Source organism: Crotalus tigris, unplaced genomic scaffold (genome assembly GCF_016545835.1).
Source record: "Crotalus tigris isolate CLP2741 ecotype Arizona unplaced genomic scaffold, ASM1654583v1 scf7180000019817.510193, whole genome shotgun sequence".
NCBI classification, from domain to species: Eukaryota; Metazoa; Chordata; class Lepidosauria; order Squamata; family Viperidae; genus Crotalus; species Crotalus tigris.
Genome location: NW_024097726.1, coordinates 4176 through 18987, shown reverse-complemented (window position 1 = coordinate 18987; position 14812 = coordinate 4176). Strand labels below are relative to the sequence as shown.

Here is a 14812-nt window from a genome sequence, read left to right as displayed (position 1 = left end):
TTCACAGCAAAAGCCAAGGCAAGGATATGTTGGTAGAATTTGGTTATTACACTGCAAATAGATTGAACACATAGTTTCAAAATAATAATTTATAATTTTGCAAATTATTTTAGGATGGTCATTATTTGTAACTGACTACCAGAAAACCTGTTTCTGCTTGAAGCATTAAATAATTTTATAATCAGTCCAAGTATACTTTGCACACAATTTATTTCCTTTAATATTTTTCTATTTTTGATTCATCATAAGGTATACTAATTTCTAAAGTGTTAACTTCAGTGTTCAGTATCTCTGTTGGCTTAGTTTTCTAGGAACTTTACTGAAACGTTTTCAAAGAAAAAAAAAACAAAGAAGTCCAGTTGCCTTTTGGAAAAGCACCTTTATTTTTGTTTTGTGAAGTGTGGCAGTACTGATTTTTTTTTTTGTTTAGCATTCTGCTTTGTGATAACCTCCATGCAATCAAATGGGCTTTTCTTATGAGATCATTGTTAATGAAACAAACACAAAGAAAATTCCCTCTTCTGTCATCACTAGAAAACTTTCAAAACACAAAAATTCTTAAAGTTATATGAAAAACTCTACATTTTCTATACAAAAAGCTATTAGTCATATAAACGATTCTTTGGCATGTGCGTAAGGTCAGTTAATTCAAAGGAAAATCTTTACATTGGTGAATCATAAAGGTTGAGAAAAGGATGTTGCTTGAATAGAGTTTGATAGAAATGGTAAATCATGTGAGACATCATCCCACCGATGACGAGGTCACCAGGTTGATACCAGTCATGTGGAATAGGGAAAGCATTACTTGCAGGGCAGCTCAGAGTAACTGCTTTGTGCATCAGGAACACCAGGAAGATCAATTTTATGACTCTCTGTATATGGAGTCTATCTTCTGGCAGATCAAAAAGGAGGAAGAGAACTTTGAATCTCATAGAGACAGCATTACCATTCCCTTCCTCCAAGTGGCTCTTGAAAGATTTATTGTTTCTAAATTCCTATTCCCTTTTGTACAAAATGTTGTATATTTTGGCCTACTAGAATAATAGAGTGATTATAGTCATTCCTAAGGGATATAATTGCCACTGAATCATTGGCAACCTGGCAATTTTTTCTGTATATGTCTGATTAACAAGTTTATTTTTGGGGGTGGCAGAATAAGTGACTGATGCTGAACCTGTTTTGAAAATAGTGGAGAAATAGAATTGGGAAGTTTGAAACTACAACACTTCTCTAATTCTAGAAATCGGGACAAAGATTTAATTTAATCAATGGATTAGGAATCCATTTCCCTGCAAAATGTTTGATGAAATGGTCAAACATCAACTATTAGGTAGAGATTAGCAGGTCTTGATTTGAAAATCCTTTGGAAACTAGATAAAAGTGAAAGATAAATAGAAAATTATTGACACACACAGACCCTCCAAAGGAAAAAATAAGAAGCAAGAGTGGATAGGGATATTTGAAAAAAATAAAGTAAAATATGTTTCATGTTTTATCTTGTGTATGGTTTTTATGATAAGAATGGTGAATTCACCCTCCACCCCCTGGAACTCACACTGTTCTGCTCTATTGGGTTTTTTTTAAAATTTGTCTTTTAATCTATATCTATCTTTTCATCATCTTTCCAACTTGCTGTCTTTATTTTAGGATTCCAAGGGTATCATTTATGGAAATTCCAGATACTCTACAGTAGCAGGGGGAAAAGTCAGATTTTCTTGACTGCTTAATTGAAATGAATTGAAATAGGTAGCATCTGCCTTTTACAATATACAGAAAGGATATTTTAACACTAAAGGAACAAGCAGTCAAGAAACGGAGAGTCTAGAAAGAGTACAGAAAAGGGTAACAAAGATGATTCGGGGACTGGAGGCTAAAACATATGAGGAACTGTTGCAGGAATTGGGTATATCTAATCCAGTGAAAAGAAGCACTAGTGGAGATATGATAGTAATGTTCCAATAATTGAGAGGCTACCACAAAGATGAGAGGGGCAAACTATTTTCCAAAGGAACAGAAGGCAAAAAAAGAACCAATGGATGGAACCTAATCAAAGAGAGAAGCAATCTAGAACTAAGGAGAAATTTCCCCAACAGTGACGACAATCAACCAGTGGAATGGCTTGCCTTCAGAAGATGTAGGTGCCCCATCACTGGAGGCTTTCAAGAAGAGGCTGGACAGCCATTTTTCTGAAATGGTATAAACTCTCTTGCTTGTGCAGGGCATTGAATTAGATGACCTTCAAGGTCTCTTTCGGATATTCTAAGCTCTGTGCTCCAAATATGCTACAGAATTGTATAGGTGAAGGCTTTGGAAAAGATATTTAAATGTTGTGATGCATCTATACCTACAAAGATCAGAATCATACTTGCCATGGTATTTCCTTTGACTTTACAGAAGCTAAAGTGGGATTTTAAAAAAAGAGTATTGATACTTTTGAAGTTTTGTCTTGGGGAAGACCCCTGAAAATTTTATTGGCAGGCCAGAAGAGAAACAGATGGTCATGAAACAAATCAACCCAGAGTTTTTACTTGAAGTACGAATGACCAGGCACAAATTATTCTATTTGGGCACCTAATATGAAAACCCAGATCCCTGGAAAAGGCCCTAGTGTTGGGAAAGATGGAAGGAAAGAGAAAAAGAGGACAACCACGAGGAAGACTGACATACTCAGTTACGTTGGCCATGAATGTACCATAGGGAAACTTAAAAAAATATGTTAAGGATACACAATCATGTTATAAATCTATCTATGGCAGAAGTCCCCAACCCTCAGACTGTGGACAAGTATCAGGCCACAGCCCAGCTGCAAAAGTGGCAGACAATTGTGCGAAGCTTCATTTGTGCATGTGTGGTATCTAGGTTTTATGTGCGCAAAGCCATCCCCTCCCCCCCGCTGCCACAAATGGTGTTGCTGCTGGTCCATGGAGCCAGAAAGTTTGGGGATCAATGATCTATGGAGTTTCTGAGTTGAAAACAACTTGATGGCACATAATCAATCAGTCAATCAATCAATCAAATCATTGAAATGTTAAGAACTAACCACTGAAGGAAGTTCTGGTGAAAGGGCCTACATTCAACCATTGGAATTATATTCTATGAATAATCTCTTGTTTTTTTCATCCTTGATTATAAAATAATAGCTAAAATCCAATAATATTGAACCACACACATGCACAACTTCCTAATTTTTTTTAGCATTTTAAGTCTAAGCTAAGCCTAAATCAAATCTAAAAAAACCAACAACAATATAGCCCACCGAAGAGTAGTAGTTCCTTTTCTGATTAGTAGACCATGCAGTCACAGAACATGTTACAGCCTGCTTTGAATTTTTCTTTTTAGAGAGATTTTGAAAAAAAATGTAGTTACACAATCCTATCCTCTTCTGCATTTACACTTTTGATTCAGAACACTCATGAATAAAAGTTCAAAGCCCATGTTGTTGTTGTTGTTAACTGCGAAGTCGTGTCCGACCCATCGCGACCCCATGGACAATGTTCCTCCAGGTCTTCCTGTCCTCTACCATCTTCTGGAGTCCGTTTAAGTTCATACCTACTGCTTCAGTGACTCCATCCAGCCATCTCATTCTCTGTCGTCCCCTTCTTCTATTGCCCTCAATCTTTCCCAGCATTAGGCCCTTCTCCAGTGAGTTCTTCCTTCTCATTAGGTGGCCCAAGTATTTGAGTTTCAGCTTCAGGATCTGGCCTTCTAAAGAGCAGTCAGGGTTGATCTCTTCTAGGACTGACCGGTTTGAATGCCTTGCAGTCCAAGGGACTCACAGGAGTCTTCTCCAGCACCATAGTTCAAAGGCCTCAGTTCTCAGTGCTCAGCCTTTCTTATGGTCCAACTTTCACAGCCATACATTGCAACTGGGAAAACCATGGCCTGGACTATATGCACTTCAAAGCTCATAGGAAGAATCAAGACTTCAGTTCCTTGTGCAATGGTTCAGGAGTGGAGCTATACTATACTACACTACTACTACTACTACTACTACTACTACTACTACTAAAGTTGGAAAGGACCTTGGAGGTCATCTAGTCCAACCCCCTGTTCAGGCTGTCCGGTCTCTTCTTTAAAACTTCCAGTGTTGGAGCATTCACCACTTCCGGAGGCAGGTTGCTCCACTTAGTTTTAGATGATATGCTACCAAATTAATATATGGCAGAAGAGAAAGGAAATTTGACTTCATTACATTAAAACTTATCTTGGATTAATCCCTGATCAAGGGGATTAACAAAAATGAAAGAGTGAGCCATTTGTTATGACCAGGATTCAAACTTTTATTAGGTTCATTTATATGCCAAAGTCTATTCATGCCTAATAAAAATATAGTCACATTGGATGAAAGATATAATCCTTAACTACATCTTATTTCTTCCTTACTTTTGACTTAAGGAGTCATTGAAACCTACAATCTAAATAGGAGTGCCTAAATCTTTTGACCTAAAATGACATAAAACCATTTGCCTGAAATGGTAAAGCATTTCCTGCTTGAGCAGGGGTTTGGACTAGAACATGGGTGTCAAATTTGATCACATCCTTTGATGAATCGTGTCATCATGACGTTTTTTGCCTTTGTGGAGCCAGGGTGGGGATGGCCTGTGCATGACTCATCCAGCCTGCGGGCTGCCAGCTTGACACTTCTGGACTAGAAAATCCTTGAAGGTCCCTTCCCACTCAGTTATTCTGTTATTCTGTTAATTTTGCTACAAGTTGTTTAATCTGTGCCCTTATTTAATCAATGTTTTTTTTATGTATTTTAGGACTTGCATATGAAACGAACTTTAGTTCTATATCCTTTGCAAACTAATCTAATGTTCATATCTGCTGGCCAGAGGCATGCCACAGTAGAATTAATGCTTAATTCTACAGACATCTTATTATGCCATTATTTATTTTCCAGGATAAAGACTCTGCAATTTGGCTTTAGATGTTTCCTCAGATGTTATCTCAGCTTCAACATTGAGAACAGGCCTTTGAGAGTTGCAGTTCCCAAGAGAGTTTCTCACAAACTAGCTCAGCTCTTTTCACAGCTGAGATAATTTGAATTATCTCTGGAATTTGCTGACATGGAAACTGAATTGCTTGGAGGATATGAGAATGTTTAGAGAAGTCAACACACACACTATGTCACTATGTTTCCCGCTCCTGAAGACGAGCAACTACTAGAACTATGTTGATAATTTCAGAGTTACATATTTTAAAAAATGGGAATAAAATAATAATATTCTGTGGGCTTTCTGTAGATATAAATGAATATATACAGTAATATCAAACTCATGTGAGTGTGAATAAGTGCATATTTGTAAAAATAAAACACAGACACCCAAATATATTTACATATAGAATTATCCTTTAAAATATGTGTCTCTTTATGTATGTATACACACAATATACTCGGTATACATCACTATACATAGTATACATCACCACCAGATGGATTTGCAGCTGGCTGACAAACCATACTCAACAAGTAGTCCTCAAAGTTACTACATCCACACAGAGAGAAGTAAACAGTGGGGTACCACAAATCTCCATCTTAGGCCCAGTACTCTTCAATATCTTCATCAATGACTTAGATGAAGGAATAGAAGGGGAACTCATCAAATTTGCAGATGATACTAAACTGGCAGGAATAGCCAACACCCCAGAAGACAAGCTCAGGATTCAAAAGGATCTTGACAAACTGCAGTAATGGGTCTACCCAACAAAATGATTTTAATGTGGAGAATAGCAAAGTTTTATATTTAGGCAGGAAAAATCAAAGATATAAGTACAGACTAGTTGAGACCTAGCTCAAAAACAGTAACTGTGAGAGGGACCTTAGAGTCCTAGTGGACAATCACTTGACCATGATCCAGCAATATGCAGCAGCAGCCAAAAAGCTAATACAATCCTGGGTTGTATAAACAGAGGCATAGAATTAAGATTATGTGAAGTATTAGTACTGTTTTATAAAATCCTAGTAAGACCACACTGGAATACTGCAACCAGTTTGATCACCATACTACAAAAAATATGTTGAGACCTTGGAAAAAGTTCAGAGAAGAGCAACTAAGATGATCAAAGGCCTGGAGACTAAAACATATGAAAAATGGCTGCATGACTTGGGTTTGGCTAGTCTAAAGAAAAGAAGAAATAGGACTGACATGATAGCAGTATTCCAGTATTTGAGAGCAACCTGGAATTAAGGAGAAAGTTCCTAATAGTAAGGGCAATTAACCAGTGGAACAGCTTGTCTTCAGAAATTGTGGGTACTCCATCAATGGAGGTTTTTAAGAAGAAACTGGACAGTCACTTGTCTGAAATGGTATAAGTTCTCCTGCTTGAGCAGACGGCTGGACTAGAAGACCTCCAAGGTCCCTTCTATTCATTCTGTATGCATAGTTATCCTTTAAATCTGTGTTTGTGTGTGTGCACATTGCACTCTCTCTCACACACACATATATATGTACACAGACATATATACATATACATAAATGCATTGGCATTTAATGTAACTCCAATGGACTTGTTATTTTTGTTACAATTCTCTCTCTGAGAATTATTGTTTTTCTCTTTCTGAGCATATCTGCCAATCACACAGGCACTTCAACTTCTCCAACATGCTTATATTCCCCCTCCCCCCATTTTTGTAATCATGTGTTGGAATGAAATATTAAAATTAGGAAAAAATACATGGGACAAAAAGAATATTTGTACTTTTTTCACCCATTGTAATTCAGCTAGATAAAATTTTCAAGGAAGAGATTAATTTCAGGGAAATTGTCCTAGGTGGAAGGCAGTGATTTTGAACTTTGTTAGATATAAAAAGGGCCAGTAGGTCTGTGAAGAACATTCCAGGAAGAGAAAGTTTCCCACTGGACATTTTCTTAAGTGATGATGCCATGTTGAATCCTGATTGAGTTGTCTATCATTGGAAAATGCTGGATAGTGTCTCTTTTTTTTGGAGTAATCTCCCTACCCCAGATTATTCAATCTGCTAATTTGGTGGAGGATTTCAAAAACCTTTTTGATACCAAAAATAGAAAGTATGAAAAATTGGTTTGCTAGAACTTTAAATAACTTTGATTTAATGTTCTTATAAACTGCCCAAGCTTTATTTGGCATAATTAAGGATATTTTGATTTCTATGAGATTATATGCATGTTGGTAAATGTGTTGAGAAATGAAGGCTTTTATCTTTAGATAGTAATGAAAGAGATGATTACAATGATGATGATATAATAAAAAAGACCAATTCTGTTTTAAGAATGAGCTTTATTAAAAAAAGAAACATGCAAGTCATTCCATGCACAGCTACTTTTTGGTGTCCAACTAGGACAGTGGTTCTCAACCTGTGGGTCGGGACCCCATTTGGAGTCAAACGACCATTTCACGGGGTCGCCAAACAACGCAGTCCACCATTTTTTCCCCTTTTCCTTAGCTGTGCTACTCCCTTTTATTCTATTGGCTTTTGAAAGCCAATAGAATAGACTCTCTTGAATAGAGTCTAATTCTATTGGCTTTCAAAAGCCAATAGGAATTGTCCAGGGTGTCTCTGCCCTGCTGAGCCCACCAAAAGTCCCATTCTGCAAAAGGTGCTGCACTAGTTGAGTAGTCCTCGACTTACGACTGGTTGAGTAGTCCTCGACTTATGACTGGTTGGGGGTCGCGGCATTAAAAAGGTTGAGAACCACTGAACTAGGATTTTATACTTTCTGTTCTCCTTTTGAAAGGGTCCAATTTACATTCTTAAAATCTACATTCCAGGTGGCTGCTTGTGTTACAAATGTGTTCCAAATGTAGTATTAAGAAGGGAGGAAGGGCATCTAAAGATGAAAAAAAAAACACATAGACATGTTTCATAGTACATTGTTTAAAGTTACTGATCTTTCAAACCAGTTTCAGTTCTTTCCTTCTTGAAGACTATTACAAATCAATATGGTTCAGAACCATCACGCAAAATCTTCAAAATTGTGGCTTTTCCATGGAGGCATTCCTAATGTTGTGCTATAAGCATGCACTCAGCCCATTTAAATTACTTACCAAAGATCTGGATGTCCAACAAGACCAGTCTGCACTACCTAAGAATGTTTTATTCTGAGCAGCCAAGCCCCCCCCCTTTTTTAACAAATCAGCGAGATACTTACACCACATAACTGTTTTAAAATTCCAAAGAGAACTAACTTCAGTACACTTCAGTTCTCTCCCCAAAGCAGTTTTGGAGGGCTGATGCAATGCACCTATGAGCTGAAACTATGTTCCTGTGGAAAAGTAGCTGTTAAACCTAAGCTGACATTCTGCTATATTGTATCCTCTATAAGGGCCCAAGGATCCACCTTATAACTCTTTACCTGTTAAAACAAAAAATTCTGATCTTTTTATTATACAATTGTTATCAGATCAGCATGAATCAATCTCCATGAACATAGCTAAATTTTGTTCTACTGCATTTAAAATTTGGCAGAATTTTATTACCAGTAATTGTAACACATGTATGTTTACGTGCATACCACACAAAGAACACATAAACTTTGCTTAATTACTTTTTCTTAACTGCTGCTTGTTGTTTAACTGAGGTCTCAACAGAATAATGTAGCATTTGGGGAAAAAGATACAAGACAGCAATCCACCACTGGATGCTAGGATGGAGAAGATCTCCACAGCCACCATGTACTTCCCTTTTGTACTCAGATAAGTAGGGACAAAGGTCAACCAAACACTACAAAACATCAGCATGCTGAAGGTGATAAACTTGGCTTCATTGAAAGCATCTGGCAACTTCCTGGAAAAAAAAGCCACCATAAAACTAATGATGGCTAGAAATCCCAAATATCCCAAGACAAGATAGAACATGACAGCAGATCCTACATTACATTCTGCTATGATTTCACTAGTGAGAGAGTGCATATCCAAATTTGGGAAGGGAGGAGAGGTTGTCATCCACCAAGAACAAATACTTGCTTGAACAAGAGTGCAGGAAATAACAATGGAACTGGCCAGTTTTCTCCCTAACCATTTCCTCATATTGGACCCTGGTTTGGTGGCCATGAAAGCTACAACTACAGTGATGGTTTTAGCCAATACACAGGAAATAGCCACAGCAAAAATGATGCCAAAAGCAGTTTGGCAAAGAAAGCAAGTGGTCTTGTTGGGCTGCCCAAAAAATAGTAAAGGTGAAAGAAAGCAAAGCAGAAGGGAGAGAAGGAGTGTAAACGTAAGTTCCCGGTTGTTGGCTTTGACGATGGGAGTATCTTGGTGCTTAACAAATGTTCCAAGGACAAATGCTGTAGTTATAAATAGGCTAATACCAACCAAGGCTAAACTCATCCCTAATGGTTCTTTATGAGACAGAAAGTTTAAAGTCTTGAAAATACATTGATCTTGCTTCTTGCTTGGGTATTGATCTTCTGGACACGGGGAACAGTCAGCCATATCTGGACATTGAAAAAAAAATTGACTATGTGTGGCCCAAGGGAGATTTCCATGTTCTATTCAACCTAATGCCTCCCTGTTGAAAATTGCTGTGTTATCCTATGTCTTATTGTTGTATACTGTTGGTATTTAACCAAATCCTTAGCAAGTATAGTCATAAAACCTGTTTGGTGCCTTTAGAGTTTATAGACAATATTCTTCCTTTGAAAAGAAGGCTTGAGAGGGTCTTTGTTGCTCTCTGAACTTGATTGTTTTCTTGCAGACATTTCATTACTCAAACTAGAATAGCATGATGGAACTATATCTATACAACTGATATTAGTTAGGAAGAATCTTGTAAGATTTTTTTAGTAATACGATTGCTTGTCATTAAGTTACATACACATGAATACATATGCAATATTAATACATGCTACGCAATGGCTCAGCAGTTAAAGAAACTGAGCTTGTCAGCTGGAGAGCTGACACCATGGGTTAGAGACCCAATGCTATGTGACAGAGAGAGCTCACGTTCCTTGCTCCAGCTCTTGCCCACCTAGCAGTTAGAACGCATGCAAATGCAAGCAGATTAATAGGTACCACTTTGGTGAGAAGGTATCATCATTCCGTGTGCCTTGGCATACAGTCATGCTGGCCACATGACTGTATCTTCAGACAATGCTGGCTCTCTCAGCTAAGAAACAGAGATGAGCACCTTGTCCTAGAGTCAGACACAACTGGACAGGAAAACTTTACTTGTACCTTTTACACACAGATATATATATATATATTTTAATTCTTCTGTTGATTTCTCATTGATCCCACTGAAAAAATCATTGTATGTTGGTAGAAATTACTTTCTTCTCTGGATTTCCTAGACACGTAGTTCTCCTGACTAGCTGACACAGTAACACATTTTGCACATGTTTGCTTGCATTAATGCATGCTGGAATATTTTTTGTACTATATTACTTACCTATTTGGTATGAAATTTCCCCTTCTGGGCAGGGAGCACATTCGTAGCAGCAGAATTTCTCCCCTTCTTTCTTTTTCTTTTGGTATCCAGGCTGGCAAGGATTACTACACAGAGAAAAGGGCAGAACCTATCCATAAATGTGAAAAATATTTAAGATTGAAAAACTGATTTTTTTTCATCATATAGACCAGTGGTTCTCAACCTTTTTAATGCCGCGACCCCCAACCGGTCGTAAGTCAAGGACTACTCAACCGGTCGTAAGTCGAGGACTACTCAACTGGTGCAGCACCGTTTGCAGAATGGGACTTTTGGCAGGCTCAGCAGGGCAGAGACAGCCTGGACAATTCCTATTGGCTTTTGAAAGCCAATAGAATTAGACTCTATTCAAGAGAGTCTATTCTATTGGCTTTCAAAAGCCAATAGAATAAAAGGGAGTAGCACAGCTAAGGAAAAGGGGGAAAAAATGGTGGACTGCATTGTTTGGCGACCCCCGTGAAATGGTCGTTCGACCCCAAATGGGGTCCCGACCCACAGGTTGAGAACCACTGATATAGACTGTTAAAAAAGAAAGTCTGTATTGATTAATATGTATAAATATACACATAGATTAGGAACAATTTGTTGAGACGGGCACAGAACAGCCCACTGGAAGTGCGTGGATGCCACTTCCAGAAGTCTGTTCTGGACTTTGGAGGCCTGGGAGAGCTTCTCAGGCCATGAATGGCCCATCAGAAGTGCATGGACACACTTTGTCCATGGACCCTTGTGTTTGTTGAGATGTTCTCAGGTCTTGTTCCATCTGTCTAATCTTAGACTAACATGACTCTCCTCCTATAATGATTGCATACTATGACATGGAAAGCAACAGCTGTGGTGGTAGAGGAGTTAGAATGCAGTATTGCTGGCTAACTCTGCCCACTGCCAGGAGATCGATCCTAACAGGCTGAAGATTGATTTGAGCTTCTATCCTTCTGAGGTTGGAAAAACAAGGACCCAGATTGTTGAGGGCAATATGCTGATTCTGCAGACTGCTTAGAGAATGCTGTAAAGCACTATGAAGTGGTATATAAATGCTATCACTACTGCTATTGCTCTTCATTTCAAAATATAACTAACTATACAGGGCCAATTCCTAAGCCAGAAGAAATGATCCATCAAATACTTTTTCAGACAATGGAACAGCCTATTAAAATTGAGAAAGTGCACCTGGTTGAAAAGCCTGTGCCAGCTCTTTCTATCTTGATACAAGCTGAAGGTCTGCCCTTCCTTGGTAGCTATCCTACCGACTTTCACTTTAGTGAAGGTGTTGTTAGGAAATATGACCATCTTCATTATTTCAAAGCCAGTGGCCACCTCCATTCTGTCATTAAAAGTCACACTTTCTCCAGCTGAGTTGTTAAACGAAATGCCTCGAAGAAACCAGTGAAGCTATCAGAAAAAGAAAGAATAGCTAAAACATCACATATAACACAGTGGGAAAATTGCTACAAGCTATAGTAGATCAACTGCTACATACTTTTATCTTAACCCTCACCAATCTAAGATGAAATGCACATCATATTTCAGTCACGGATATTGCAAATGTTTCAGTCTCCAAAGCAAAACTAGTTGAAAAATCATGTATTTCATCATAGCAGGCAAGTCTAGGTTTTGTTTTCTCCTTAGCTTGCTGGCTTGCTTTATTTATTTAGGTAATAAAATTTGTTATGGCTGCCCACTTCAGGGAGACTCTGGGGGGCTAACAAAATGCAATACATGGTTAACACAGCTAAAATCATAAAGCAGAATAAAACTGCCCAGACTAAAAATAAAACCATAGTAATAAAAACACAACAGGGCCTCCATAAACACAGGGCTGAGAGTACAGTCAGGTTTTAAAGGTTTTAAGGGCTTTCTGGAACCCCAAGAGAATGGGTGTCTTCTGTATCTTTGGGGGGTGTTGTTCTAGAAGGTGAGGGCAGTGACAGTATAGACACACTGAATAAAAGGATGTTGACATTTGGAGCATGTAGGAGAGACATGTTCCCATTTTCTTTTGCAGTAATCTAAGCCAACACATGGCACTCCTTTGAATATCCTTATTTGTCACAAATTCCCCACCCAGTAAAAATCTAAATAAGCAAGTCTCCCATGCTAATTACAACTTCAGTCATGAAAAGTCCTTTTGAAGGGAAGAATTGAATCTTTCTGCCTCTGCTAATCTTGAATGCCATCTCTTCTGTCTGTTCTTGAAAAAGGGCAAAAATACATAAAAGGCAAGTAAGCACAGAACTGGCATGTATTCTCTGAGAATGAAAAATATGATTCCATTGCTATTTCACTTACCAAATATATGTTCCTAATAATAAAGCTATTTCATTTTGGAGAAATTACTTGCCCTGGGGATTCTTGGTTGGGGACTCCTTTCATGTTAATGTGCCCACTGAAGTGGTACCTATTTATCTGCTAGATAGGCACGATCTGGAGTGAGTGATGGGAGCTAACCCCACCACAAAGAAACACTTGGGTCTTGAATGTGGGCTTGCTAATAGTCAACCCAGTGTACCAACTACAGCAACCACCATGCTCCTTATTACCTGCCAAGGTTGAAGATCTTGAAGTGAAAGTCTCTTTCTTTTCACTAATGCTTGGTGGAGGGACCTAAATGAAGACATGGCATGTAAAGCATGTGCCAAAATATAGACAGCATTAAAGATGCTGTAGCTGTAACCAGTCATCTGCATTTCAAAAACAGAATCTGGAAGCATCTCCAACTTCTCTACCCCAGTGCATGCTTTATTGTGTTCCTCTAATCCTTTTGAATTTGAAAACGTACAATGAAAGGCTTGCTCCCAAAAGTCCTTTAGGAAGTTGTCCTCTTCTTCTGAGCAACAGTTTAGGTTCTGAAGGTATGTCTGAAACCCAAGTGGTTCATTTGAAGGAACTTCAAAAGAAATGGTGCCGTGGAATAATTCTGGATCCCAGTTTGTTACAAGGCCCATGATTGTGAAATCAATTTGTGCAGTCACAATCCACAACTTTCCAATTGATGCATTTTCCTGATCAAAAAAATCTGACTGAAACATTAAAGAACTCAGCCACATCACTGTAAGAGTTTCTCCATACACAACAAATATTTTGACTCTGTTGTCCATGACATATTGATAAGTACTTGAGGATACTTCATTGATTTGGGTTAATGATGGCAAACGACCTTGGCTTGGGATTCTTTGTATAAAGGCAGAACAGATTCCATTCTGGAAAAACAAAAGTTCCAAGATCTTCAAGAAATGATCTCCACTCTCATCTCTCAAAACAATGAGTCCAATCCAAGTCCATCCAAAATGCTTCAATAACTGGACAATTCCTGCATACTGATGAGCTTCATTTGAGACCATGCGATAAAAGGAAGGGAATCGTGTTGGGTTGTTTTGTTCAGAAGCAAAAGAACCATATGTGAGCTAAAAGAAAATGCACATATATTTACTGTAAGAAACATCTTTCAGTCTTTGTGATTGCCTTTTTAGAACATGGGGACTTGGATCATGGTTTGAATGTCCATTGTTCATTCAAAGTAAACAAAGCTGGTTTATAGGAAGATGAAACAATTTTTACAAAAAGAGTAACAATAAAGAAATCTGTTCAAATCCATTATTCTGTCTTATTTCTCTACTCTTTAATTGTCAAAATCCTTTAAAACACAATAACTTAGTTTCATTTTGAATAGTTAAATATTTGTTGCCAGTCAAATCTTTCTTCCTTTTTTCTAAACTACAATATTGTTCAAAAAATAAGTTAAATGGGTTCCTACACTATCTTGGCAAGAACAATGTAGGGATTTACCTAAGCAGTCACCAAGTCAAGATATAGACTAGAAGGGACAAAAATGCATTTGAAGATCTTACCTGTGGAACTTTGTAAAGGGTTAAGATATCAGACATGTGGAAGGAGATATCAGAGCCAAGTCCACCAATGATGGCCATGAGATTTTTCTGGAAACTGCATGCATAGTTGGGGAAAAATCTATGGAATTTGAAGAGTAGGTTCAATGTGGTCTGATAAGTCATCTTCTCGTCGTAGTAACTATCATAAATGTGAAACCCAAGTGTGACATTGGGCAAGATCTGGAGATTTCGGTTAATCTCATTTACTGCGAACACCAAGCCCAAGACATGTTGGTAGAACTTTGTCACTATGCTGAAAGACAGTTATATTCAGATTGTACAACCTATATAACTGTTTAATTTTTTTATCAGTCTCTGGATCTATTTTACTTACTACAAGCAACAGAAACAAAATGAGATGTTGTTTATGTAGTTATGGACACAAGCTGCAAAAATAATCAGAAGGAGAGATGAAATAGCCAAAAAGATGTATAAGACAAGAAAGAATAGAAAGTTCTTAGATGAATTCATGAAATGTTATATAACTTTGAAATCAATGCGGATAATATAAATAGTA

The 14812-nt window shown here is 37.8% G+C and overlaps 1 protein-coding gene across 1 annotated transcript; it reads right to left on the bottom strand.

The window, feature by feature from the left end:
• Positions 1 to 8520: 8520 nt before the first annotated feature.
• LOC120317773 (vomeronasal type-2 receptor 26-like) lies at positions 8521 to 13749 on the bottom strand. The gene is made up of 4 exons (XM_039364612.1): positions 12949 to 13749; positions 11579 to 11800; positions 10373 to 10499; positions 8521 to 9419 (listed from the first exon to the last, which is right to left on the bottom strand). Exons 1-4 carry the CDS (start codon positions 13747 to 13749, stop codon positions 8521 to 8523), a joined length of 2049 nt encoding a protein of 682 aa, XP_039220546.1.
• Between the last annotated feature and the right edge of the window lie 1063 nt (positions 13750 to 14812).

Coding starts and splice junctions, on each gene's coding strand:
- LOC120317773 (XM_039364612.1), bottom strand. CDS start 13,749: ATGGTCTCAAATGAAGCTCATCAGTATGCAGGAATTGTCCAGTTATTG. Junction 10,500..11,578: donor GGCACAGGCTTTTCAACCAG/GTGCACTTTCTC, acceptor ATTTATGGATAG/GTTCTGCCCTTTTCTCTGTG. Junction 9,420..10,372: donor GGAAATTTCATACCAAATAG/GTAAGTAATATA, acceptor TTCAATGTCCAG/ATATGGCTGACTGTTCCCCG.